Raw genomic sequence first — 27,787 nt, 5'->3', positions numbered from 1 at the left:
TAAGGACCAATATCATAGAAGCTACAATCTTGACAGGACCTTTCAAAGGTGAAGATGTACTCATTCCTTGCATCCCTATCATTCCAACAGATATGCCATTTCAATTTAAAAGATTGCAATTCCCAATTAGATTGGCATTTGCAATAACCATCAACAAAGCTCAAGGACAATCTTTACACCTCTGCGGTTTACATCTACAAACCGATTGCATGTTCACGAGTATGCAAACCTGACAATTTGTATATCTGCACTAACGATGGAACAATAAAAAATGTCGTATACCCACAAGCATTGCAAAATTAAACATATTACAGATATCCCCTGGCTCTGTTCTGTTTTATCAACTTAACCAGGCTCAGCCACAGCAACGCGTGGCAGGGTACAGCTAGTAAAAAATAATAAACTATAAACTGCGTTAACCACATCCTCTGGCAATGAATTCCAGAGCTTAATTATATGATGAGTGAAACAATTTTCTCAGATTTGTTTTAAATGAGCTACTTGCTAACTTCATGGAGTACCCCCTAGTCCTTTTATTATCTGAAAGAGTAAATAACTGATTTACATTTACCTGTTTAAGTCTTTTCATGATTTTGTACACCTCTATCGTATCCCCCCTCAGCCGTCTCTTTTCCAAGCTGAACAGCCCTAACCTCTTCAGCCTTTCCTCATAGGGGAGCTGTTCCATCCCCTTTATCATTTTGGTCACCCTTCTCTGTACTTTCTTCAGTGCACCTATATCTTTTTTGAGATGCGGCAACCAGAATTGTACACAGTATTCAAGGTGTGATCTCACCATGGAGCGACAGAGGCATTATGACATTTTCCGTTTTATTCACCAATCCCTTTCTAATAATTCCCAACATTCTGTTTGCTTTTTTTTTTTAGTGTAGCTGGGTTTAAAAAAGGTTTGGATAAGTTCTTGGAGGAGAACTGCTATTAATCAAGTTGACTAACGGGTCGAATTTAAATCCCCAGTGCGCACAAATACCGGGAGATACGTGCACGGCTGGGCTGCTTGGAAAATGCGTGCATGCAGTCCAGCCACCCGCATGTCTCGCGGTACAGGCAGAAGTGCCAGGTTTCTAAAAGGGGGCGGGCCAGGGGAGGGCTGGGGCGGGAGCGGGAGCGGGGTGGGGGGCTGTCCCGGTAAAGCGCCCATAAGCAGCCGGCCAGCGCGCGGAACCTCTGCTCGTGAGAGCAAGTAAGTTTTAAAACAAAAAAAGTTTAGGAGAGTTAGTGGGGTTAGGGGTCATGGAAGAGAGGGGAAAAGGGAGGAAGGATAATTAGGGGGTTAGGGAAGTTTCCTCCCAGTCCACTCCTGGGAACTGGGGAAGGTCCAACTGCGTCTTTGCCTGCTTTTAAATAAAATCCCCCCCCACCCCGTGCGCGTGTGAGTGGGCACTCGCACTCACATGCATGTGCCGATATAAAATCAGGTGCGCATGTGCGCGCGGGTAATGGGTTTTATAGCGCGGCAACGGGCGAATGTTATAAAATCAGTGCATCCTTTTTAAAATTTACCTTTTAGGGAATAGCCACTGTTATTACTGGCATCAATAGCATGGGATCTACTTAGCGTTTGGGTACTTGCCAGGTTCTTGTGGCCTGGATTGGCCTCTGTTGGAAACAGGATGCTGGGCTTGATGGACCCTTCGCCTGACCCAGTATGGCAATTTCTTATGTTCTTATGTCCTGCTGTTACATTTACTCAGTTGAAACCTTTAACATTGATCCATAAGGTACTAAGTAGAGAAGCACCAGACTGCGTAAGTGCCTTATTTAAAGTCTATAAGCCCCTGATAGCCTTGAATCGACAGAAGACATCTTTTGGATGCTCCCTTGGCACACCTTGTCTGTTTGGATGAAATGCGATTGAGAGTTTACTGTTGCAGGCTCCCAGTTGTGGAACTCTCTGCCTGATAAGCACAGAGGTATCGAATGCACTCAGATAATCCAGGAAAAAAAAACTAAAGGCATTTCTTTGAACACAATAGACCCTCAGTCTCTACTCATAGCGTAAGGAGTAGAGACTAAACACCGGACTGCGCGCTGCAAGTTGCTTTGCACCGCTGATTCACATTAATTTGTTCCTTGATGATTCTGCACCACTTTAACACATTCAAGAATCATGGCTGTCTAAGCCCCTGAGGCAGCGGCTATTCAGCTGCGAAACGCGGCCTGAGTCGGGCATTTTTAAAGAACACGCATCTACTATAATAAATATTTGAAAAAGATCAAGGCATCTATTCTTCTTTGTTATCCTGATGGCTATTATAGATCGCCTACCTCTTTGATTTTTGGGACCATGCATTTTGTTTTAAGACATTAGTAGAGCTATCAATGTTTGTTTTAATATTATGTATGTTTTTTTTATTGTAAACTGCTGAGAATTTTAGATTGTGTGATATAAATATTTTTTAAAATAAATAAAAATGCACCCACCTATAAAATAATGTGTACATTCTATATACAAATATCAAATATGAGGCAAGAGGAGCTGAGAAGCAGTGTACGCTATTGTAACCCGCCACACGTTTTCTCAGAGCCCACTTAACAGAAGCTGTGACTGACAGAGACCAGCAGCAACGTTTTACATTTCTCAAGCCTCCAGCCTTCTAGCTGCTGGCATCATTTTTTCAGTGAGTAGGTGGGTGGTACTGGTATTGTAAAAGGAAGAACCGGTGAGAAACAAAAGTAAAATTTCTTATTAATATGCACTTGAATGAAGGAATTTTAGATAAGAAACAAGTACATTAGGTGAAAAAAACAAAAGCAGACTTTCTACTTAAAAAATTCTGCAAGCTAATGCCAGCAGTTTGAAATAACCCACGCAGAACTTTGTGCTACAGAGGATTTGTCCTAACATAATGTACTGATGGATTAACCCACCCGGGCTTGATCCTCAAGCTTGGATTTCGTTCCACATTCCAGCCAGGGATGCTGTGGAGGCAGTATTTACAGATCCTGGAGAAGAGGGAGTGTGAATCATGGCTTAAAGGTGATACCTACGGGCTGGAACCAGGGCTTACACATACTGGGTTCAGGAAGGAACTGTGATCTAGGATCGCAAGTGCCTCAAAGGGCAGAATTCTTCAGGCACCAGCAGCAGCATTGGTAGTGGAAGTCAGCACAGGGCCTTTGAGCCAGCACGCACTCACGGGCCTCGTGGTAGCCCTGCCCTTGCATGAGTTTCTGTGGTAACAGGAAGCCCTCCATAGGGAGAAATAAGGATCACAGAAGGGTCTGCAAAATTCCACTGGCTCACAGGCCCGATGCTGACTTTCATTCCTAAATGCTACTGCCAGGAATGAAAGTCAGCCATGACGGGAAGGGTGGGAAGGGAGATTGTAACTGCTCTTCTCTCCTCAGCCACCACTGAACCTACCCAAGAGAAAAATGTTGCCCCCTGTCAGTAGCCTGCCCTCTCTTTCCACCATTTGCCATCCACTTTTGACCTAGGGTCTAAAAAATAAATTGCTGCTGACCATGACAAGAGGGATATTTATAAGTGGAGCTATTTGAAGGGAGGGATCAGATGCAGGAGAAGTTTGAGGGCTCAATCAGCTGAAGAGGGATTGGTTGTTGAGATTGATTTGGGGGGGGGGGGGGGGGGGGGGCGCATGACAGAAGATCAACTGGGTTATGTAAGAAAGGAGCCAGGAGTGAGAGGGAATTAATTGGGATGGATGTTAGAGAAGGGTTAGAGGAGAGAAGGTAAGGTTGGAAGGTGAGAGAGAGGGCATGGGTGATGGAGTGAGAAGGACGGAATGACAGAGGATCAATTGAGGATTATGAAAATGGCTAAGAGGTGAGAAAGGATCAGCTGGGACGATGCATAAAGGGTTGGATAGGGTGTGAGAGGGAATGAGCTGGGAAGGTAAAAAGAGGTGCTCAGCTAGAGGGGCAGAAGTTGAGAAAGGAGGTCCTCTGGAAGGGACAGGTTGAGAGAAAGGATCAACTAGAGCGAGTGGAGAGTGAGAGTAGAGTGATTGTTGGAAGGAACAGCACCCCTGCTATAATTTGTTTTCACATCCTCTGGGGTCAGGTGAATTTTCAAGGGCTAAAATGGGGTCACATTGGCTAAAGGTTTGGGAAGCCCCGTGTAGGTTTGTGAGTGAAGATCTGTGGATCCATAGCTTAACAGAGATCAGTTCTGTTTGAGCTGGAAGCCCAAAGGAGCAAGATGAAACTGCAGAGTCAAAAATATAATGAAACCCCTCCAAACTGCACACATTTTTGGGTATTATTTCTCAATAATGTCCAACCTGCACTGGGCGTGTAAGTTTTTAACTATGCGAGTGTTGCGCCGGAGGTGGACCCTTGGGCCGAGGTGGGGTTGACGCTACCCGTAGAAGGGATCCTACGGGTCCCCACCATCGGCAGGCAGAGAGGGCTGATGGATGGAGGCCGGCTGGTGCTTCACCAATACCAGCCCTTGTTCCCCGCGGCTTGAGCCTTTGGGTGTCGGGGCTGGCTGGACTTAGGTGGCCTCCGTCAGTAGTCGTCGATGGGTTGTACTGGACGAGGCGGAGTCCCAGAGATCCGGGCACCAATAGGAACACAGTCTGACAGAGGGCAACCGAGCAAGAGCAGGCCGAAGCCTGAATGAACCATGTCCAGGACAAAGGCTGCAGAGGTGTTTTAAAGCAAGCTGGGATCAGGACTGGCAGCAGTCTGGAAGCAGTGGCAAGCAAGGCTGAGGTCTAGATGAGGAGAGAGTCAAAGGATGGTCAGACGAAGCAGAAGTCCAGGGCTGAGAGAAGCAATGGCGTGGTCCGGGGCTGGAGAGAGGCAACGGAGTAGTCAGGCAATGCAGATGTCCAGGGCTGGAGAGAGGCAACGGAGTAGTCAGGCAATGCAGAGGTCCGGGGCTGGAGAGAGGCAACGGAGTAGTCAGGCAATGCAGATGTCCAGGGCTGGAGAGAGGCAACGGAGTAGTCAGGCAATGCAGAGGTCAGGGGCTGGAGCGAGGCAACGGAGTAGTCAGGCAATGCAGAGGTCCGGGGCTGGAGAGAGGCAACGGAGTAGTCAGGCAATGCAGAGGTCAGGGGCTGGAGCGAGGCAACGGAGTAGTCAGGCAATGCAGAGGTCAAACCAGGTTAGCAATCCAAAGGAGAGATGAAGGAACAGGAACACAGGAACAAGGAAACAGGAACGAAGGCAATCAGGATCTGGAACCAGGATCTGAAGAGGCAACGAGTACTCGACTAGCGAGGGGACCTGTTGCAAAGGCAATATGAGAGAGTGGAGCCCGGGCTTATACCGGAGCTCTGCTGACATCATCATCTGGGGGTCGCAGCCAGGTTCCTCCGCGGGCCCTATTTAAGGACTAGCTGTGCGCGCGCGCACCTAGGGAGGGGCCCAGTGCTGGTCAGGACGGCGTCTCTCCGCGGGCCACACGGAGAGGCCAGACGTGGAACTTCAGGAGCTGCAGCAGAGCCGTAGGCCCCAGGGGCAGCCCAAGGACGGACCCAGCGGCCCACAGCCACCAGAGACGAGGGACCAGATGCTGGATCACTTTGAAAGAGGTGACGGGGCCGAGCCGCGGGTCTGCTGCGGCCAGTGCACGTAACAGCGAGTAGAGCTAAAGTCTGCGTATAACTTGTGCATGCAGACGTTAGCCAGAATTTTCAAAGGGCACACACACACACATAAGTTCACTTTGAAAATGCTTGAATAATTGACCCAATACAAGCATAGATTAATTTGCATAAAAGTATACCTCCTCTTCAGAACACTGTTCTCTCTAAGTGGTGCGCATGTGTGCACACACACACACACACAGAGGTCGTGAACCGTGCACACACAGGAAAACAGGGAGGTCGTTTTTTGAAAGCGTCGCTCGGGCAAAAATGCCCATGTCAGTGTGTATGTGGGCCGCACGAGAGCAACGCACATTTTAAAAGCTGCGATTTACGCGTGTATATACCCATGCCTGTGCCAAGAATAAGGGGGCGGTGAAAGGGCAGGGCATGGGCGTTCGGGAGCAGGGCCAACACTTATGCACCTATTGCCAAATTTTAAAATCAGAGGCCGCAGCACGGATCAGCTTTTTATCCACGTAACTTTAGTGCTGATGAGGAGCAGGTCTGTAGATCTCGTGTTTTAGGGCTCACAGGACAGGGTTAGGGGTCCGGGTCAACTGGGGGGTGTGCAGGCTGAAGAACCAAAAGGGTATGGATGACCTCAAGATTGACTGGGCAAACCAGTGAACTGATTTGAAAAACTGGGAATGTCCCTCGCGTGAGCACGTTTAAGATCCACCTACATTCGCGCGTTAAAGCCGGCAAAGTCCTATAGGAGATATGAGACGTAGGTTTGCTCGAGTAAGCTCTTAAAATTAGGTTCATATTTACACATGGTAGGTGTATTTTAAATCATACACGAACAAGTGCGCGCATGATATAAAATTCCAATGTATCGCTGTTTACGTGCTCATACGCGTGTGCATGTGCGCACGCATGTTCGTTTCAAAATTGGCCTGATAGTACACACAAGAAATCCCGATATTATTTGCATTATACTGGCTCATAGAGCACAAATATGAACTCAGCTTATAAAAAGTTGCACAAAATTTGTTTTGCACAAATTCCCTTTCAAACATTGGAAGGAACGTTGCTTCAGAATGTGTAATTTATGTAGGTTAACGTACATGCAAAGAGAATAACTTTCAAACAACTGCTCATGGTCGCATATGGCGCATATATGTGGAGATCTGCAATAGTATTTTCTAACCCATGAGAATAAGATACACGTGCACTATAAAATACACAAACTTCTGCCTCAAATCTACGCATGTATGTATGCTTATGCGAGAATACTTGCAATGCACTGAAACCCAATTTACGTGTGGAAGTCGGTATATTGTAAAACATATGCACGTAATTGAAATGACCAGTTTTCTACCAGTTTGCCCAGTCTCCACCAGTTTGCCCAGTCCTTCTCCAAGTCATTTTACCCTCCTGGTTCTTCGGCCTGAACTCTCCACAGTTCACCCAGCCAACAGCAGATAACAAGCAAGTTGGATATCAATTACGTAAGACAATTAGAGGGCGTAAAACTATCAGGTCGATACTGTAAGACCGCGGGAGAGCGGACGAACGCCCACTCTCCCGGCTCGCGCACCAGCCCTTCGCCGGTGCGGGCGATTCAGTATTTAAATGTGACGCGGGAAAAACGGGGAAAAGGAGGCGCTAGGGACACTAGCGCGTCCCTAGCGCCTCCTTTTTGTCAGGAGCGGCGGCTGTCAGCGGGTTTGACAGCCGACACTCAATTTTGCCGGCGTCGGTTCTCGAGCCCGCTGACAGCCATGGGCTCGGAAACCGGACGCCGGCAAAATTGAGCGTCCGGTTTTCGGCCTGACAGCCGCGGGCCGAATTCAAATTTTTTTTTTTTTTTTTTTTACTTTTTTTTACTTTTGGGGACCTCCGACTTAATATCGCTATGATATTAAGTCGGAGGGTGCACAGAAAAGCAGTTTTTACTGCTTTTCTGTGCACTTTCCTGGCGCCGGAAGAAATTAGCGCCGACCTTTGGGTCAGCGCTAATTTCTTAGAGTAAAATGTGCGGCTTGGCTGCACATTTTACTTACTGGATCCCGCGCGCATACCTAATAGGGCCCTCAACATGCATTTGCATGTTGAGGGCCCTATTAGGTGCCGCGGGTGGGCCGCGTGTTTTCCTCCCCTTACTGAATAAGGGGTAAGGGAAAACACGCGTCCAGAGCAGGCTGACAGTGCGCTCCGACGGAGCACACTTTACTGTATCGACCTGCATGTGAGTTAAGTTTCCAAATGTACATGCATAAGCCTCTTATAAAATAGTAAATTAAATATGTAACTGTTGGCCCTGCTTTGAAACGATCCTAGACTGCCCCTTTTTTTTCACCATATATGTGCGCACAAAACCAAAACTATGTGCGTACTTTTGATGTTTATATAACAGCGATTACGTAAGTGCAAGCTACTTACGCATGTATAATCCCATTTTCCACATGGAAGTGCTTTGAAAATTCACCCCATACTTTTTAAAATGAATAAGTATGTGTGTAAGTCCCAACTCAGAAATCCTCTCCGCACCGAGCCCTGGTCTATTTTGTAAGAGCCATTCATGCGCATAAAACTGGATTTTATGTGCGTAAATGGCTATCAGGGTAGTGGTCTGTGGGGCTGAATGTCTATGATGTTTTTGCTAATTTGCTATATATATATTTTTTTTTCATGGCATATAGCACCTTAGGTGGGAGTGAACTTTGTACTTTGCTCAGGGCTGTGAGATTGGGGGTGAGGTATCAAATGGAACTAAATAAATAACCAAATCCTGAAATACAGAAGTTTTAATGAAAATCCAATTCATTATTAGGTAAAACAAAATTTTTAGCTGTGTCCTCCTATTCAGGAAATGCAACCTTTGTGCAATATTGTAAAAACAGCATAGAGGTTTACTGACTGCTCAGGAAAAAGGAATTTCTCATTTACATTTCTTCTGAAGGACCAGATTCTGTTGCTGTTTGTTTGCACTTCTGTTGTCCCAAAACTTCTCTGGAGCAATTTACTATAACTTGTGTGTAGCATTTCCATTCTCTCTCAAGGCTGCAATCCAGGCAGGCAGAAAAATGCAGCAGTTTGTGGACGCTTTTATTCAAAATATTTGTTTTGGAATCTCTGATTGGAAAACTAGTTGTTAATTTCCACAGCAAAGTAATAGCAGGGCCTGATGTCTGTGCAGTCATCCACAAGTCAACTTGTTAACCAGAGTAACATCATAAGAACATAACAACTTGCAATACTGGGGTCAGACTGAGGGTCCATCAAGTCCAGTATTCTGTTTCCAACCGTGGCCAGTCCAGGTCACAAATATCTGGCAGGATCCTAGACGGTAAATAGATTACATGCTGCTATCGCACAGTGATAAGTAGTGGCTGTTTCTCAAGATGGTAACTTATAAACAGGTGCATAGGTGCACATGTGCGCACATTCGTCGGCCCGTACCCAGGGACATTGCCATTTTATATATGATACGCACGTATATGCGTTCATGTTATAAAACAGCCTTTTTAAGTGCGCAGTTTTAAGTGGAAGCGCGCCTATGGTTGCAAATACTATTTCTACCACATAAGTGGGGAGGGGATTTTAAAAGACACATGCGCTGACGCCATTAACAGTTTTATCAATTTGTTCCCAGTTCACCCAGGTAAGGGACAGGACTTCCAAACCCCCCTAGTTTAATAGCCTCTCCTCTCCCCTGTTAGTCCCGACCCTTAAAACCCTGCTGATGTGTTTAGATTTTTTTGTTTTATGATTTACCTGCCATCCATAGCAGAGGTAAAGTTATGCGGCAGGGGACCCTGGTGCACGACCTGTGCATGTAAGTATTTGCGCGCAAATTTCAAGGTGAAATCCAGGAATGCCCGTGCCCACACCCTGCACCCTTTACGCAACTTTTCATTTGTGCGCGTAGTGGCAAGTATATGCTTTTAAAATCCGCTTGGTGCGCGCCGGCCTGAATTGTGCAGCACATATCTCAAAGGGTTGGTGTGCGCTGGGCTTTTAAAATGTACCTTTAAATCTACTTGGTTAATAACAGTTTCTTGACTTCTCCTTCAGGAATTTGTCCAAACCTTTCTGAAACCCAGTTACACTAACATCCTCTGGTAATGAATTCCAGAGCTTAATTGTGCATTGCGTGAAAAATAATTTACTCTGATTTGCTTTGAATGTGCTACCTACTAACTTCATGAAGTGCCCCTAGTCTTTGTATTTTTTGAAAGAGTAATAAATAACTCATTTACATTTACCCATTCTATTCCACTCATGATTTTATAGACCTCTATCATATCTCCCCTCAGACATCTGTTCTTCAAGCTGAACAGATCCAACCTCTTTAGCCTTTCCATGTAAGGGAGCTGTTCCATCCCCTTTATTATTTTGGTCACCCTTCTCTTCATCTTTTCCAATGAAACTATATCTTTTTTGAGATGCGGAGACCAGAACTACATACAGTACTCTGAAGCAATATAGCGGCATTTTGACATTTTCCGTTTTATTCTCCATTTCTTTCCTAATAATTTCTAACGTTCTGTTTGCTTTTTTGGCCACCGCTGCACACTGGACTGAGGATTTCAAAGTATTGTTCACGATGTTGGGGATATCAATCCTAATGCTGGCCCTCCAAGGCAACTTTCTCCCCACTGGAGCATATCAGTTGCCTCTTCTCTCTCATCTCTTCCTTTCTCATGCTCCCCAGGGAATGGCCAGGGTATTTCCAACAAGCTTGTCTACAATTAGCTCTTTCTTTCTCACACTGTTCATCTTCTTGCTTGACCAAGACCAGGTTTTCCCCAGAGGACTCTGCTTCAGTTTCTGCTCTCTGTCATGGAGGTTATCTTTTCTCCCATATTCCGCACATAGAAGGCCACAGTCTCCTCCTGTAGGCTTTAACTCCTCCTTCCACCTCAATTTCACTCTTTTTCTTCCGTTGAGGCCTACTCCAAATGCCTATTCATGCCACTCTTTCTCTGGATAGCTTTCATTTATTGACCCCATTAAATTCCCTTCCTCCTTTTTCACCAACTTTGATTCCTGGCTATGCTTCCTTGAGCAATCTTCTCTTTCCCTTGTTCTTGGGGACTTCCCCTCCAAGCTCACTGCCCCTCTTCCTCCCTCTGTTCCTCTCAAAAACACTCGTCATCTTCCCGGTCCCCTCAGCCCATAACCTAAGAGAGTCATCTTCGATTCCTCTCTCTCATTCTCTACACATATCCAAAACTGCTATAAATGTGCTGTTTCTTTCTATATAACATTGTCTTCCTTTCCAGTCATACTACCAGCATCCTTATCCATTCCCTCATCGACTCCCGCTTAAACTATTGTAACCTGCTCCTCACGATCTCCTGGCAAGCCATCTCTCTCCACTACAACCTATCCAAATTCAGCTGTGCGACTTAGCTTTCACCAAAGTCACTACCCCAATGTAATCTCTCTTCTGAAGTCACTACATTGGCTCCCTAGCCGCTCCTGCATACAGTTCAAGCTCCTCTTTCTCATCTACACAGTTCCTTCATTCTGTAGCTCTTGCTACCTCTCTTCTCTTCTCTCTCTCTCTATGCTCATCAGACAAGTCTACTGCTAATTCCCTACTCCATATTTTCCACCTGGCTGCACCATGTGCTCAAAATAGACTTCCTGAATTGGTGCGTCACATTCCCTCTCTCACCTTATTTAAATCCCGTCTAAAGATCTACCTTTTTGAGGCTGCTTTCAAATCATAGGCCTGATTGTCTGCTTTTAATCTAATTTTTTTAACCATTGTATTACTTTATGAAATGCCCAAAGTCTCTTGCCCTGAATATTTGTCTTATTAGACTGTAAGCTCTATTGAGAAGAGACTATCTTTTTTCTGTTATTTGTAAAGTGCTGTGTATGTCATGTAGAGCTGTAGAAATGTTAAGTAGTAGTAGCAGCAGTGGTAGTAGTAAGGCACCCATGTCCTTTTCATGGGCAGTAACTCCTAATATGGAATCTAACATCATTAAACTATAGTGTGGGCTACTTTTCCCCATGTCAATCATTGCGCTTGTCACATTAAATTTCATCCACTATTTAAATGCCCAGTCTCACAAGATCCTCTGCAATTTTTCACAATCCGCTTGTGATTTAACAACTTAGAATAATTTTGTATCATCTGCAAATCTGATCATTTTACTCACTGTTCCCTTTTCCAGATCATTTATAAATATATTAAAAGCACGGGTCCCAATACACGGCCCTGAGACATTCCATTGTTTACCCTTCTCCACTGAGAAAACTGACCATTTAGTCCTACTCTCTGCTTCCTATCTTTTAACCAGTTTGCAATCCACCATTGCCTCCTATCCTGTGACCTAATTTTCTCAGGAGTCTCTCATGGGGGATTTTGTTAAATGCCTTCTGAACATTCAAATACATTATATCCACCACCTTACCATTATCCACATGTATATTAAACCCTTCAAAAACGTAACAAATTTGTGTGGCAAGATTTCCCTTGTGTATATCCATGTGTGTCCCATTAAACCATGATTTTCTATATGTCCTGTGGAGCCCTTTTTAAAGATCAGAATTACATTGACCAACCTCCAGTCTTCAGGCAAGGAGGACGATCCCAATGATAGGTTACAAATTACCAGTAACAGATCTGCAATTTTATTTTTTATTTCTTCCAGAACTCTAGGGTGTATACCATCTGGTTTGGGTGATTTGGTCCTCTTTAATTTGCCAATCTGCCTTATTATATCTGTTGCGTCCGTCGGTCCTCGACGGCTTCGCCCCGTTTGCCTCACCTTATTCACGGCTCCTCCCGCTTACCTGGGCAAGATGGCTACCACCGTGTCTACAAGCCGACCTCGCTGGCGTCCCCAGAACGGCTATGGTGCAGCCTCCCACCATTGCTCCTCCCAGGTACCTACTAGGGTGCGCGCACGCGCGCAACCCAGTTCTTTGTACCACCCTTGGCACGAACCTCGAGGGCGTTCCCTCATGCTGACGACACGCCATCCGGGTATATTACCTTCACTCCTTTGCTAGCTCCCCGAGTTAGCAAGGACTCAAATCCGTTTTTGTCTACACTACTCTGCGGCTTCCGTGCTGCCGCAGGAAGCCTTTCCTCTCTGCCCTTCGGGATATTGCTAACCTGGGTACCCGCTCCTCGGGGGCCCTCTGCTTTATTTCAGGTGCCTTACAGGGAACAGGTACTCACTCTTCGAGGGCCTGCTCTCCCTGCCTCGGTGCCTGTCCCTTCTATCACAGACCTGGTGGAATCGCATATCAATAGCAAACACCTAGGGGTAGTTTTTTAAAGTTATGCATGGGCATAGATTTGTTTGCGCAACCCGGTGCGAACAAATCTACGCCCGATTTTATAACATGGGCGTGCTGCTGCGCACATGTTATAAAATCCAGGGTCAGTGCGCGCAGGTTGCACAATTGTGCAACCTGCGCGCGCCGAGCAGCCTGCCTCCGTTCCCTCTGCCTCCACCCACCTTCCCCTATCTAACCCACCCCCCAGCCCTACCTAAATCTCCTTGCTAACCTTTAGGGGCGGATTTTAAAAGGAGCGCGAATAGCCTACTTTTGTTTGTGCTCCAGGCGCAAACAAAAGTACGCTGGATTTTAGTAGATACGCGCGGAGCTGCTAAAATCCTGGATCGGCGCGCGCAAGGCTATGGATTTTGTATAGCCGGCGTGCGCCAAGCCGCGCAGCCTACCCCCGTTCCCTCCAAGGCCGCTCCGAAATCGGAGCGGCCTCGGAGGGAACTTTCCTTTGCCCTCCCCTCACCTTCCCCTCCCTTCCCCTACCTAACCCACCCGCCCGGCCCTGTCTAAACCCCCCCCTTACCTTTGTCGGGGGATTTACGCCTCCCTCCGGGAGGCGTAAATCCCCGCGCGCCGGGCCGCAACCTGGGGGCGGGTACGGAGGGCGCGGCCACGCCCCCGGACCGCCCCGGGCCGTAGCCATGCCCCCGTACCCGCCCCCAAAACGCTGCCAACACACCCCCGAAACGCCGCGACGACCGGGCCCGCCCCCCGACACGCCCCCCTCGGAGAGCCCCGGGACTTACGCGAGTCCCGGGGCTCTGCGCGCGCCGGCAGGCCTATGTAAAATAGGCTTCCCGGCGCGCAGGGCCCTGCTCGCCTAAATCCGCCCGGTTTTGGGCGGATTTAGGCGAGCAGGGCTCTTAAAATCCGCCCCTTAATGAAGAAGTTACGCCTGCCTCTGGGCAGGCTTAACTTGCGCGCGCCTGTTCTCCATCCCCCAGCACGGCGGCTGTGCCGGAGGTCTCGGTCCCGCCCCCGGCACACCCCCAGGCCGACGCCTCGCCCATGGCCCCACCCCCGGAACACCCCATTTTGCAAGCCCCGGGACTTACGTGTGTCCCGGAGCTTGCGCGCGTATCTTACATGCGCAACCCTTTGAAAATCTACCCCCTAGTGTGTACTTTAACTCTCAGTCTATCTCATCCACAGGATCTCCTCGCTGGGAGACCTGCTGTAGAACCTCCTGACGTCATCAAGGAGAGAAGGGCTCCCTCTGCCGAGGTCCCTGAGACTGCAACTACGAGACTCCCTCACTACTGCCACCTCTGGTGGCTCTCTTCAAGCTGTTTAATAAAAGAACTCTTGTGTTTGTGTAGTACGAGTCTAGCCCGGTGCTGTGGCTCCTCACGGGACTCCTCCCCGTGGGCGTGATCATCTCCACAGCACCCAAGGATCCACAAACACACATAATTACAACATCTTCCAGCATCACCAATGAAAATAGTTTCTGGCACGGGTATCTCCTCAACAACCTCTACAATAAACACTATCAGGGAGGGGAGGTGATCCACAAAAATTATTGAACATCAGAGAACAGCAATGGATCTTTAAACTAAATACGATACAGCCACTAGGTCTCAACCTTTCGGTGGAATGGTTTTCTTTGGTTTAAATGCCCATACACATTTTTTTACGTCATCATTTACGTAGCACAAGAGGATTGGTCACGTATTGGTTAAAAAAAGGGCGCGTTTTCTTTCACTTTGGGTGGAAGAAACGTAACATCGGCAGACGCCGCCATCTCCAGCCGCTCCAATATCATGTTTGTGTTGCTGAATTCCCACTACAAGCGATAAGTATTTACAATTTTTGGTATGTTTTATTGATGTACTTTTTTTATATTAACAGCTATTTCGGCCCCCGACGAAGGTACGCGCCGAAACACAGATCCAGTGTCGGGCTTTTTCCACACTAGCCTCTTATGAAGAAATATGGCGTTTCTTCACCACTATAATTAAGCTAAGTGCTGGTCAAATACGACTAAATGAACAGGAAATTTGTATCTATTTAAGTGACTATTTTATTCACGTGATTTAGAATATTGTTTTCACGGAAGCAAAAAAAAACCAAAAAGAAAAATCAGTTTATCAAAGACCTATGGATTATATACGTTGGCAGACTCAATACATGCTAAACTAGCATTACTTACTATGCCGTTGTATGAGGTCTGGTACTTGGAAAAATATTTTTTCTCACTTGAGGTGTTTAAGTATTATGGTATTTAATACGTGGTTGCACAGAATTTTTTGAGAGATATAAAATAATTAGAACATATAAGTGCTTTCTTGCCTTGGAAATCTCTGTGCATCCAAATACACATGCAAATGCTAAACCACAGATAGGTTTGAAAGTTAGGAATGGAAAAGCTTTAACAACTTAGGGGTAGATTTTCAAAGGGTTACGGGCGTAACCCCCAAAAAGCTACCCCAAACCCCCCCTGCGCGCGCCGAGCCTATCTTGCATAGTCTGCCGGCGCACGCAAAGCCCCGGGACGGGTGTAAGTCCCGGGGCTTTTCTGGGGGGGGGGGTGTTGGGGGGGGGGGCGTGTTGCGGCCGGCGCGACATTGGGGGCGTGTCGCGGCCGGCGCATCATCGGGGCATTCTGGGAGCAGGGCCGGGGGCGAGGTTCCGGCCCGGGGGCGTGGCCGCGGCCTCCGGACCAGCCCCCAGACCGGAACATGGCGTGCCGGCAGCCGGCCCGGCGCACGCAAGTTACGCCTGCCTGAAGCAGGCGTAACTTTTGGATTAAAGGTAGGGAGGGGGTTTAGATTGGGCCTGGGGGGTGGGTTAGGTAGGTGAAGGGAGGGGAAGGTGCGGGAGGGTGGAAGGGAACGGAGGCAGGCTGCCAATTTTGGGCAGCCTTGTGCGCACCGACCCCGGATTTTAACAGATATGCGCGGCTACGCGCGTATCTTTTGAAATCCGGCGTACTTTTGTTTGCGCCTGGTGTGTGAACAAAAGTACGCGCTCCCGCTTTTTTTTTTTAAATGTACCCCTTAATTTTGAGGCTTTCGACAGTCTTCAACTGGGTATCATACATAGAAAGAGCAAAAAGCGTGCAAAAGGCTTACTCTTGGTTGAGGAAGGGAACAGCAATGCTATATATTCATTTTCCAACTCAGAATTCCTGCAGCAGCAGAAATATTTCAGTTCTCCCTATATATCATGTCCCTCTGCCTCCCAGGCATGTTAAAGAGAAGAGAGGGGGGATTATGAAACACAGACTCTTTACTGTTTTCATTTTTATGCATTTTCTTAAATAAGCAGAGTATGTTTTTCTTAAGATCATTGAGATAAAGGGTTCTGTCAATTAGCCAGAGGACATGTTAACCTCCAAATGACTAATGTTCTTATAAAGGATGCTTCACTACCAACTATTGAATTTGTCTGGCACAACCCTGCAATGAATTTTGTCAGCAATATTTTCAAATAAATTCTGTCAAAAGGCAAAAAATGGCAGGGGCATTGAAACCACAGGGCCAAACCGAAAGCTTGGACATTTGCGTGCGCCATTTTGAAACAGTACATCTTTTACTGAAGGACTGCGTTTCCTGGTACTTCGGAAAGGGAGAAAAAGCCATAGAAAAAATTCACGTGAGCAAACATAACTTGTGCAAAAAGCACAATGGAACATCTGATCAAAAAATGCTAAAAAAGTAGGAACTGGGCAAAAGCCCCAGAGCATTTCCTAACTAGCAGCAAATTGAGTGAGAAGAACCATTGCAAGAGGCACCACAGGAATGGATGTGATGCTTGTCTCAATAATTCTCCCTGAATGGTTGTGCCCACAGACCATGACTGCTGTGGTGGGAGTAGTGCCCACAAACTACGACTGCTGAGGATGTGAAAATAGGCAGGAGTATAAACACTGACAAATTAGATGTAAGACAGCTGTTAGACAGGCCAAGAAAGACTTTGAGAAAAAGCCTGCAGTAAGGCAAAAACTAATAAAAACTTTTTCAGGTGCATTCGAAGCAAAAGGTCTGTGAAGGAGGAAGCTGGGCTGCTGGGTAACCGGGGGGCAAAAGGGGTGCTCAGGAAGAGCAGGGATATAGCAGAAAAACCGAATGAATTCTTTGCCTCAGTCTTTACATTAAAATTGACAAATTCCTAAGGAAGCTACGCAATTAACCTTTGCTTGTGTATCAGCTTAAAATTAGGAGCACACATATGCGTGCTAGGTGTTTCTCCGATAGTACGTGCGCCCTTGTGCGGACAATTTAAAATTCTGGTGTATGTGTACTTGCACAAGTATATGTGCATATATTGGCACCCGCACGCTCATTTTAAAGTTATCATCCCTATGTAGGAAAGTGGAAAGTGATGCACATAGGGAAATATAATCCCAACTACAGCTACACAGTGCAGGATTCTGTATTGGGTATTTACTACCCAGGAAATGAACCTTGGAGTCCTTCTGAAAACAGGTGGAAATCCTCTGCGCAGTAGGGCAGATTTTATAAATCTGCACACACGCGTACTTTTGTTCGCGCACCAGACGCGAGCAAGAGTACGCGGGATTTCAATAGATACATGCGTAGCCGCGCGTATCCATTAAAATCCGGGGTCGGCGTGCGCAAGGCTGCCCAAAAATCGGCAGCCTGCGCGTGCCGAGCCGCGCAGCCTACCTCCGTTCCCTCCGAGGCCGCTCCGATTTCGGAGCGGCCTCGGAAGGAACTTTCCTTCGCCCTCCCCCCACCTTCCCCTCCCTTCCCCTACCTAACCCCCCCCCCCCCCCCGGCCCTGTCTAAACCTCCCCCCTACTTCTATCACGAAAGTTACGCCTGCTCGAAGCAGGCGTAAGTTTGTGCGCGCCGGGCCGGCTGCCGCGCTCCATGTTCCAGTCCGGGGCCTGGTCCAGGGGCCGCTGTCACGCCCCCAGGCCAGAACCACGCCCCGGACACGCCCCGTCACTCCAGACACGCCCCCAAAACGCCGCGTCGCTCCAGGCACGCCCCTGACACGCCCCTCCATGCAAGCCCCGGGACTTACACGCGTCCCGGGGCTTGCGCGCGCCTCCAAGCCTATGCAAAATAGGCTCGGCACACGCAGGGGGGGTTTGGGGGAGGTTTTCGGGGGGTACGCGTGTATCCCTTTGAAAATCTACCCCAGTGTGTGGCGCTGGCCATGAAAACAAACAGAATTATTAGGAATGATCTGAAAATGAATGGAAAATAAAAACAAAATATCATATTGCCACCGTATGCAGCCATGGTGCAACCACACCCTGAGTACTGTGTTCTGTTCTGATTTCACCATTTCAATGAAGACGAAGCTGAACTAGAAAAGATGCAGAGGAGGGCAACAAAAATGAAAGAGAGGATGGAATGGCTCCCTTATGATGAGAGGCTATGCAGGCCAGCCATGACCCCTCTTCAGCTTGGAAAAGAGGCAGCTGAAAGGGGGACATGACAGGAATGTATAAAGTCACGAGTGGGGTGGAATGGATACGTAAAAGATGATTTTTTTTTTTTTTTTTTTACTCTTTCAAATAATAGTAAAAGAAGGGGGACACTCCATTAAACTAATAACCAGCAGATTCAAAACAAACCACAGAAAGTTATTTTTCACTCCGCGCGCTATCAAGTTGTGGAATCTGTTAACAGAGGACGTGATCAAGGCGACCAGCATCGCGGGGTTTAGAGGTTTGGACAAGTTCCTGGAGGAAAAATCCATAACGCGTCATTAGCCAGGCAGACTAAAGAAAGCCATTGCTCTCCCTAGGAGTGAGCAACAGGAATTAGATCAGCTTTACGGGATCTGCCAGGTACTTACCATCTGGATTGGCCATTATGGGAGACAGGATGCTGGGCTCAATGGACATTGGTCTGACCCAGCAGGGGTCTTATGCTCTTAGGTGTAACACAGAAGCTGCGCTTTACTTTAATAACTAGTCTCTCTGAAACAGATTTCCCCCAAACTACGAGAAAAATTAGTTTTTTGGGTTTGTATGGGGGGGAGGGGCACTTTTTTTTTTTTTTTAAATAAAAGCATTAAAATTTAGTATAATATAATACAACCCCCCCCTCCCACCATTCCAATCCCTCCTCAAGACTTACTAACATCCCTGAGGTCCAGCAGGGTCCCACGAGCGATTTGTCCCTCCCTGCCGTCTGGCCTGCCTCACTCAAAATGGCACGGGCTATTGGTGCCATTGGTCAGCCCCTGTCACATGGCCATCGGCGCCATCTTGTGCTCCTACCATGTGACAGGGGCTGACCAATGGCACCGGTAGCCCCTGTGACATAGTATGGGCAAAGGCTATCAGCGCCATTTTGATTACTGGCAGCTGATTGCGAGATCGCTCTGGGACCCCCGCTGGACCCCCAGAGACTTTGGGCCAGCTTGGGGGGGGGGGCCTCCTGATCCCCCCAAGACTTGCCAAAAGTCCAGTGGGGGTCCGGGAGTGACCTCCTGCACTCGGACCATCAGCTGCCAGTAATCAAAATGGCGCCGATAGCCTTTGCCCATACTATGTCACAGGGGCTACCGGTGCCATTGGTCAGCCCCTGTCACATGGTAGGAGCACAAGATGGCGCCGATGGCCATGTGACAGGGGCTGACCAATGGCATCGGTAGCCTCTGTGACATAGTATGGGCAAAGGCTTTCGGCGCTATTTTGATAGAGACAGGCCTGAAAGTCAGACAGCACGGAGAGAGAAATCCCTCGTGGGACCCCGCTGGACCACCAGGGATGTTAGTAAGTCTTGGGAAGGGATTGGGATGGGGGGGGGGGGGGGGTTGTATTTAATGTATTAAAGTGAATTTTAATGCTTGGGGTGGGTTTTTTTAGCTTCGTTTTCCCGTGTCATTTTTTGGGCCCGTTTCGTTTTTCCCCATTTAGTTTTTGGTCGTTTTTCCAAAAAACTAAACGAGGAAAAACGAACTTTACCCTGAAGCATCCAACTCAAAAGACGACTCGGTAGAAAAAAATGAAGCTCATCTCTACTGCTAAGTGTAAAAGACTGAGGACCATATGCATTTCACATAAGCCATTCTCTAGTAAACAGGTGCCCTTTCCCTCTGCTTTTTGACACACAAGACTTCTTTAGCATTTATTCTTTGATATGAAATTTGTTTTCTCCTCCCAGTTAGTAAATTATGGATGCAAACCAAAAGTAGAAATAAAAAAAAGAAAGATACGTTACCCCAGTCACATCCATCACTTTAATGGCAGCAAGTTGTCCTGTTTTAACATGGCGGCCCTGAATAAAGGAAAAAGGAAAGTCTGTCAGGTGAATTTTCAAAGGTGTTACACATGTAAATGTAACATACTCTCATAGCAACTTTCAAAAGCCATTTATCTGCACTTAATGCGGGTAAAACCTATTAACAATTCAATGGCATATATTATAGCAATTTTCAAAAGCCCACTTTACATGTGTAAATGCATTTACATATGTAAAACCCAGTTTTATGCATGCAAATGCTTTTGAAAATCAGGCCTTTTGGTTTGTACTTTTTGAAAATAAATTGCACATTAATGTAAATGGTGCTCTCTGCACAGCCAGACTAGTATTAGGGGAAAGAAACTGAGCTGCCACAAAATTTGTTACCACATCATTGGCCATCAAACAGTAGATGTGTTTGGCAACATTTTTGTGCTGTGGCATTCTAATAGCCATATTGGGCCTGAAGAAAACTGGACTGGAGAAGGTTTTAATACCTTTTATTGAGCCAATATAAAAATTATTCAGACACAATGACATACATCAGCTTTTGAGACCACAAGTGCCCCTTCTTCAGACGAGCAACATCATCTTTTATAGGTCTAATAGAAATATCACTCATTTTCTCAAGGGTTCCTCTTGAATGTAATAGGGATTCACTTAATATTTATCATTAAATAATCACCACCATTGTCTATAATGCAAAGGAAGATTATTACTGACCAGTGCTGGATATATGGTAACTGTTGACAGAGAAAGACCACTTAATCCACCCAATCAACTTAGGCACGCCGGCCTCAACACTGTGCCAACCTCTTGTCCTCTTCTTCCCTCATCCTCACCACCCCCTATGTATTTATCCCAAGTATAATTTCACTGTTTTCACTACCATCTCTGCTGCTAGGTTATGCCAAGTGTAGGGAACCTGTTAGTTCCCTACTAGGATTCAGTCAGGATATACCATTAGTGTGGGGAGGAGACATTATAGTAATAGTGTGGGTGTAAAGCTCCCCCACATGGAAGCTGACAAATGGAAGCTCCTCTGGTATTTAGCACATTGCCACCATCGTTCTGCGTGGATTCCCTATTTTCTTTTGTAGAGGCAGCATTTCTTGGCTGTCCTCTGATTTTCTCTATTGAGTTGTTGCCTTCATTGAGCCTTTTATTTGGATGGGAGTTTCTTTCCACCCACCCAATCCCTTTTACATTTGTAAATTGATTTATTTAAGTTTGGAGCCCCCATTAACTAGGCACTCAAGTTTATTAATTTAATTTCTGCTCTGTCATCAAATGGGAGAGGTTCCCTTCATGTACATGGAACCTGAGACCATCAAGATCCAAGGAGAAGGATGACATAACTATTCTGGTGAGGAGAGGGGAGAGTAGGATTTGGAATGGACCCACAGAAGGGTCTACTGGAGATTTGGAGATGAGGAACAAGAGGTATCACCCTGACACTGAAAAGGAGATGAGGAGAAGGACTTGTGCCATTCAGGCACTGTGAGGAGAGTAAGGAATGCGAGGAGACAGCATGGAGGAAGTAGGAGATACATGACTGTGTAATATGAAATCCATCTTTAATTCGTCACCCTCAATGGGAGGAAAGCAATCATCAACCTAAAGATTATATCAATTGACTTTACTATCTTGAATTTAAGGATAGTCATAAATTTATTTAAAAGCACATCTACCATCTAAAAGTGAATCAATCAGCAATAAAGAACTTTATTTCATCGTCTTACAACCTATCAGTAAAAGTACTGTTGGAAACCATTAAATCCATCCGAGTGTTTCCTTGGTTAATGCTGTGTTCTTCACTGCCAGGGACATGACCTGTGAACTGGGAATTAAGAGTAGCAATGCGAAGGAGCTTGAACGTAATCTCCCTTCCCCCTCTCAGGGAACCCTGCAATATCTTTAACCATCTGAAAGTTGGCCTCTGGAACTACTCTCTGGAGTCAACCACTACAGGAGTTATACAGGTCTCGCCGCTACCTCCTCAGTAAAGAAGAATTTCCTTATATTTCCTCTTAACCTCTATCCTTCCAATGCCACATCACGACCCCCTTAGCCCCGAGCTTCTTTTTCTAGAAAAGTGTTAGCTCCTTTGATTTTATTAAAGCCTGAAAAATATGGGAATATTTCTATCATTTCCCCCGTCTTACCAGTGACACATACTGCTTCTTTCTAAACATAATTAAACACTATAATTAACAAAAAAAATGTGTACTAGTATCGATAAATAAAAAATGAAATAGAACAAGAAGTTGGATGACCCAAAAATAGGTGATTGACTTTCATCCGTAAAAATGTTTCTTCCAACTTGAAAGAAGCGTAAAATAAGTTTCATTTTGGGAAGAGACAGCTCATGTGGATAATAATGCAACTTAAGTCCAAATGAGATCCTGTGGGTATAAAATGAGTAGGCTGAACTTTGTTCCAATGGGGTCCATCACACAATCAAGTGAATTTATCATCTTTATTAAACTACTGTATCACAGTCATGATTAAGCAGTGAATGGCCACTGAATGTGGCTACCTCTTTGGCTTGGGGAACGATTCATTTTCTTCTGCATAAACCTCTTTTTCCCAAAATATGCTTCACATGCAAGAACACATGGAAAAAGATTGTTGTTTACAAGGCACAGACTTCAGTCAACCTTGTTGAAAAAAAAAAAAATCAAAAACATGAACCAACAAGAAAACGCCTCTTTTGTGGAATTGGATTGACCTAAGAATTAGGGGGTTTTTTTGCACTTGCAAATTCCACATCCAACGCTTTAAAAAAAAAAAAAAAAAAAAAAAGTTTACATGAGACAGCTCTGAGCAAGTCTGGATGAGAAAAGTTTTGATATCTAAATTAAAAAAGCCATGCATGACAAAAGCCTAACAAGCTTTCTCTGATGTGAAACAGATCATCGCAGGATGGTGGTTTTTTTTGCAGGTAACCAGCGTTGTAAGAGTGGGTCGTGGCTAATACCGAAATTTTCCATGTACAATTTTCTTACCCTCCTCCCACAGAAAATCAAAAGGGATTAAGAAGTTTTACACAAAACTAATCAAGTCTACTTTCCAGAAGGTGTGTGTATATGTAGATCCAAAGACCCCATCTCTGTCAGAATTCCCTTGTACTGAATATTTAGAGGCCAATGTACTAAACTGTGCTACTGCTTTTGTAGGATTAATGTACAGTAAACGTTCTGGGAGCACATGCAACCTAGTTTATGTAAATTAGCACTTTAAGTGCATGTTAATTAGCGCACAAGAGTTTGAATGCATACACTGAAAGTAATGAGGTAATGGAATGCAAAAGTATTCATTGCCTATTAGTGCACAGAAAAATAATGAGCGTTAAAATGTGCAAATGTGAACCCAGACCTGTTAATGCAAAAGCATGAACTACATGTCTGGGAGGCATGGTTAAGTTTTTGTGATAACATCCATCTTTAATGCACTAACTTTAATTCTAGTAAATGAATGCACATCATTAACGTGGGCTATTCATGCACACTAACTAATGCATTTATTGACCAAATTTAGTAAACTTTAGTACACTGGCCTCTTGGTGTGTCTAGAACACTAACCATCAAAGTTACAAAGGGAAACACCCACGCACACACATACACAGAGTAATCTCATAGGCCAGCTTCCCTTCAGAAAATAGGCTGAGCAATTTCTCTATTTTAAGAACAAAAGCCTGCAAGACCTGGTTTTGTTCAGTTTTTTCAGATGCAGCTTTTGAAAAAAAAAATATATATATATGTACACACATATACACACACAAATATATTTATATTTGTGTAATAGTCTACAATTCAAACTGTAGCGTTTGACCTGAAGATCATCTGTTTCTTTCTATACTGTGTTTTTTTTTTTTTTATCAGAACCTGTTTCTATTGTGCATATCTGCATGGAAGTGGAACAGTCTGATAATCAGAACATTAAAAATTTTAAATCAGACAAAATTCTGGGCCACAAGTTCAAAAGCACCCACTAACTCTCTTGTGTGACCCAGGAGGGTAGCAACATATAGCTGCACATCAGTTTACCCAATTACAATTCAACAACCACCGCCACCGCCTCGTTCATGCCTCCTCACTGAGAGGTGCATGGAGCTCGAAAAACGGAAAGGAGCCATCAGGCCATCCACCACCAGAGATGGCTACATGGATATGTGTCCACATAAGTGAACTTGTAACCATACTGTACTTCTGTTTGGCATCAGCTATAAAATTAAAAAGTATTATTATTATACCACAAATGGGAGAGCATGAAATCAAATAAGGAATTTAAGAGATCAAGCATGGTTACACACACCAAGAAAGTTACAAATGTGTCCTACTTATAAGATGCTCTTAGGGACGATCTAGGACCATACATAAAACATTTTAATTGACTCATTCTACAGGGTGAGCTAAAGCACCGGTTCTCAAGCCAGGCCTCAGGAGCATCTTAGTCACTTTGAATTTCAGGCCATCCATAATGAATATGCATGAGATATGAAGTGGCTGAAAGGTGGAATATAAATCTAAATAAATATAGCTGCACACATTAGCCTGGTTCTTGGACTCTACCACGTGCAGCTACGTCACCTGCATATTCACTAGGGGTAAACCTGAAAACCAGACCTGGCTGGGGAACCTGCTGAGAAAACTGGGCTGAGAACCACTAAGCTAAAGGGGCAAGGTAAGCAGAGTTCAGGAGCTACAGAGAGATGCAGTGCCAATTATAACGAGGCCGGCCGAGCAAACAGAGCCGAAAACCCACCCAATAACGGCCTTTCATAATCATCCAATTATGCATTCACATTAGCATTCCCTGGGCATATTATTTTGGGTCATCCAAAGAAAAATCTATTCATTTACATAAACCTATTTCATGAAGAAAGTTTACTCACACAGAATCTTCTAAGTGAAGCCCAAGACACTATTTTTGCAAGCCCTCTTTTCTCCTCAACACGTAACATATTCGGTGGTTATTATTACTGGTCTACATATGGTGATTTGCTTCAGCTTTTAATACACGGAGCATCCTTTTCCCAGGCTTCTCATACACAATAAAGATCGTAATATGTTCTTCGGGAGCAAACGTGGAGAAGGGCAGGTGACCAAGTCTGCATCCAGGGAGAACGATGTTAAAGGACGGATCACAAACCCATTAGAACTGAGAAAAAATACGCGCCTCTCTCTGCCATGTCTGTGCACAAGCAATCACAATGCTGTCGGTGCATTTTAAAGTACCCATTACTGGTGCGAACACGAGTGCTCGCCCTCGGGTCGCCAAGATTCATTTCCGATTCCGGACCAAAGAAAATATTCTCTGGGCCTGAGAGGATTTGGCCCTGGTTTTGTTCTTCCTCCTCTCACCCTCAGCACGACCCCTGTGCAAAAATGTATTACAGCCACCGGAGAAAGTGATATGATTGTTAAATGTCACTTTCCTGCACTACTTCACAAGGCAAATACAGGCTGCCACTTCCAGTCAGTAACGAAATAATATCAGAGCCCTTGGAGAAGCTGGGTCTCTGGCGTCACTGCTGCCATCGATCTGCATCTGGCGATGCAAATGGGTTTTTTTCCCTTTGCTACCACTGCTAGTCCCTCTCTTGGGGGTCAGAGGTTTCCACAAGCACCGCAGGTCCGAGTGTGTGTGTGAGAGAGAGGTGAGCGCGCACACACACACACACACACACACACACACACACACACACGTACTTCTATAGAAACAGCTACTCGCTACGTGGCAAATCTTTTATTAGGAGCAGTTTGAGAATAGGCTCCCTGGAAGTAGTTAAATATTACATGAAATAGATAATCTGTGCTGTGCAGCTCCATTACTGTCTAATAGAATTAGCCAATATAAAAATCTCATGGGCTTTCTCTCTGAAAATTCAGGCGTTAATCAGGGCTGCTCACCTGGCGCCGAGACCTCCCCGGGCTAACAAACAATCTGTCTGCAAGAAAACTAGAACTCGGAACAAACTCAGAGGGTCCAAAGGCGATCATTTCATACACTTCATTAAATACTGCACTATCTGCTAAAAATGTGCTTATTCAGAAACACAAACCTTCTCCTCCACCACTCTTCATGGCATAAACACTATTAGATTCACTACAATAAACATGGCCATTTCAAATGAGTGTCTGGGAGCATAATAAATCAGACATAAAATAATCAATTAGCTTACTCCCCGCCCCCATATCGAGACTGGGCCTTCCTAGTGTTAGCCGCTCTGAGCAGAATAGTACAGGAATAGGTGAGCCCCATCGTTACCCCTGTCAATCTGAGGCAGCAGGCGGCCTAGAGCCGACTACGGTTACACCAACCCACGGGGGGGGACCTCTCGCACATTGGTGGATGGCCCAGTATTGCTATCAGTAAAGATATTCTAACCCTCCCCCCTGTCAAACGAGAAACTAATGCAATGAAATGAAAAGACAAAAAGCGCCTTCGTCTCACATTTCTGCTTCCTCTGCAGTGTGTGTGTGTGTGGGAAAAGCTGAGTCTTAACAGCCAAGTTTCCTACCGAAGCACATATTTACAGTCCTTACCAGTAATAATAAACCAGCTGCCTCAATTTGCATGGACGGCTCCTAATTACTCTGTGGTAGCAATATAGGTGCTGCAGTATTGACCTCTCACTAATGGACCTAAGCATTTTACCCACCCTCCAGCACCAGGGATTAATCAGGTGCAGGGCCCTGCTTCCAGGGCCCCCAACTCGAGTCCCCGTGACGGAATCTATTTATTTATTTATTTATTTAGAAGCTTTTAGATTCCATGTCTTCTAATACAGTATTTGGCGCAGATTACAATAATAAAACATTCATAAGAACATAAAAATACAGAAACTATATATATATATATATATATATATATACATACACATACAGGGCTTAATTTGAAGACAAAAAGGAAGTGGAGCTGTGGAAGGGGTGAGATTGGGCTAGGCTGGAGATCAGGTGTGACATGTGCAAACGAGTGGACCAGGGCCAGGTGCGAACTCTATCGCTCACACACACACTCACACTCACACACTCTCACACACACACACTCACACACACACACTCACACACACACACTCACACACACACACTCACACACACTCACACACACACTCACACACACACACTCACACACACACACACACACACACTCACACACACACACTCACACACACACACACCGCCCTGAATCAAAGTCACGTGGCTGCCCTAGTCTCAGGGTAAGCAGCCTCTTCCTTCTTCTCTGCTTCCTCCCAGGGCTGGGGGAGGGGCCATAAATCATCCATGCAACTACTGGCTGTTTCCTCAGGGGGGGGGGGGGGGGCCGGATCTGATTTACACTGCTGGCTTTGCCCCCACATGGCTCGCGCCCCCTAATGGTCAGCACCCTAGGCCCAGGCCTAGCCCGTCTAGCGTTTCCTCCGGCCCTGGGTGGCAGAATGCCATTCTGGATTGTTTTGCCAGAAATTAAGCCCTTGGTAATGGACACCCAAAAGGGCTTGAATTAGCACAAATTGGAAAGCTGTGAGCAGTAGTGTTATTCATAAAGGCCAGAGTAAAGCCTTCACAACTGGCACTCCTGCTTACAAGTTTCAAACTTGAGCCAATTCAAGTGCTGGTTCTTTGTTCCGCCCTGCCTGTTCCAATATTACCCCTTCCCCTTCTGTTCCCTGCAGTACAGAAGAAGAGAGGGAGGTGGAGGGGAAACAAGAGGGGAGGGGGCTGGATTAGGGAGCAGAGTGGCCGTTTTCTTCTC

General features: G+C 45.8%; 1 protein-coding gene across 12 annotated transcripts in view; it reads right to left on the bottom strand.

Annotated features, from left to right (window-relative positions):
* Positions 1 to 27,787, bottom strand: part of TNIK (TRAF2 and NCK interacting kinase) — a 559,589-nt gene that overhangs the window by 251,342 nt on the left and 280,460 nt on the right. For all 12 annotated transcript variants that reach the window (XM_029617206.1, XM_029617211.1, XM_029617208.1 and 9 more), the window contains exon 3: positions 20,006 to 20,062. In XM_029617206.1, coding sequence (XP_029473066.1) covers positions 20,006 to 20,062 — 57 coding nt within the window. The remainder of the gene's footprint in view (positions 1 to 20,005; positions 20,063 to 27,787) is intronic.

The sequence above is a fragment of the Rhinatrema bivittatum genome, chromosome 9, assembly GCF_901001135.1.
Source record: "Rhinatrema bivittatum chromosome 9, aRhiBiv1.1, whole genome shotgun sequence".
NCBI lineage: Eukaryota > Metazoa > Chordata > Amphibia > Gymnophiona > Rhinatrematidae > Rhinatrema > Rhinatrema bivittatum.
The sequence above is the reverse complement of the archived record's forward strand: the minus strand, read 5'-3'. Positions and strand labels throughout refer to the sequence as shown.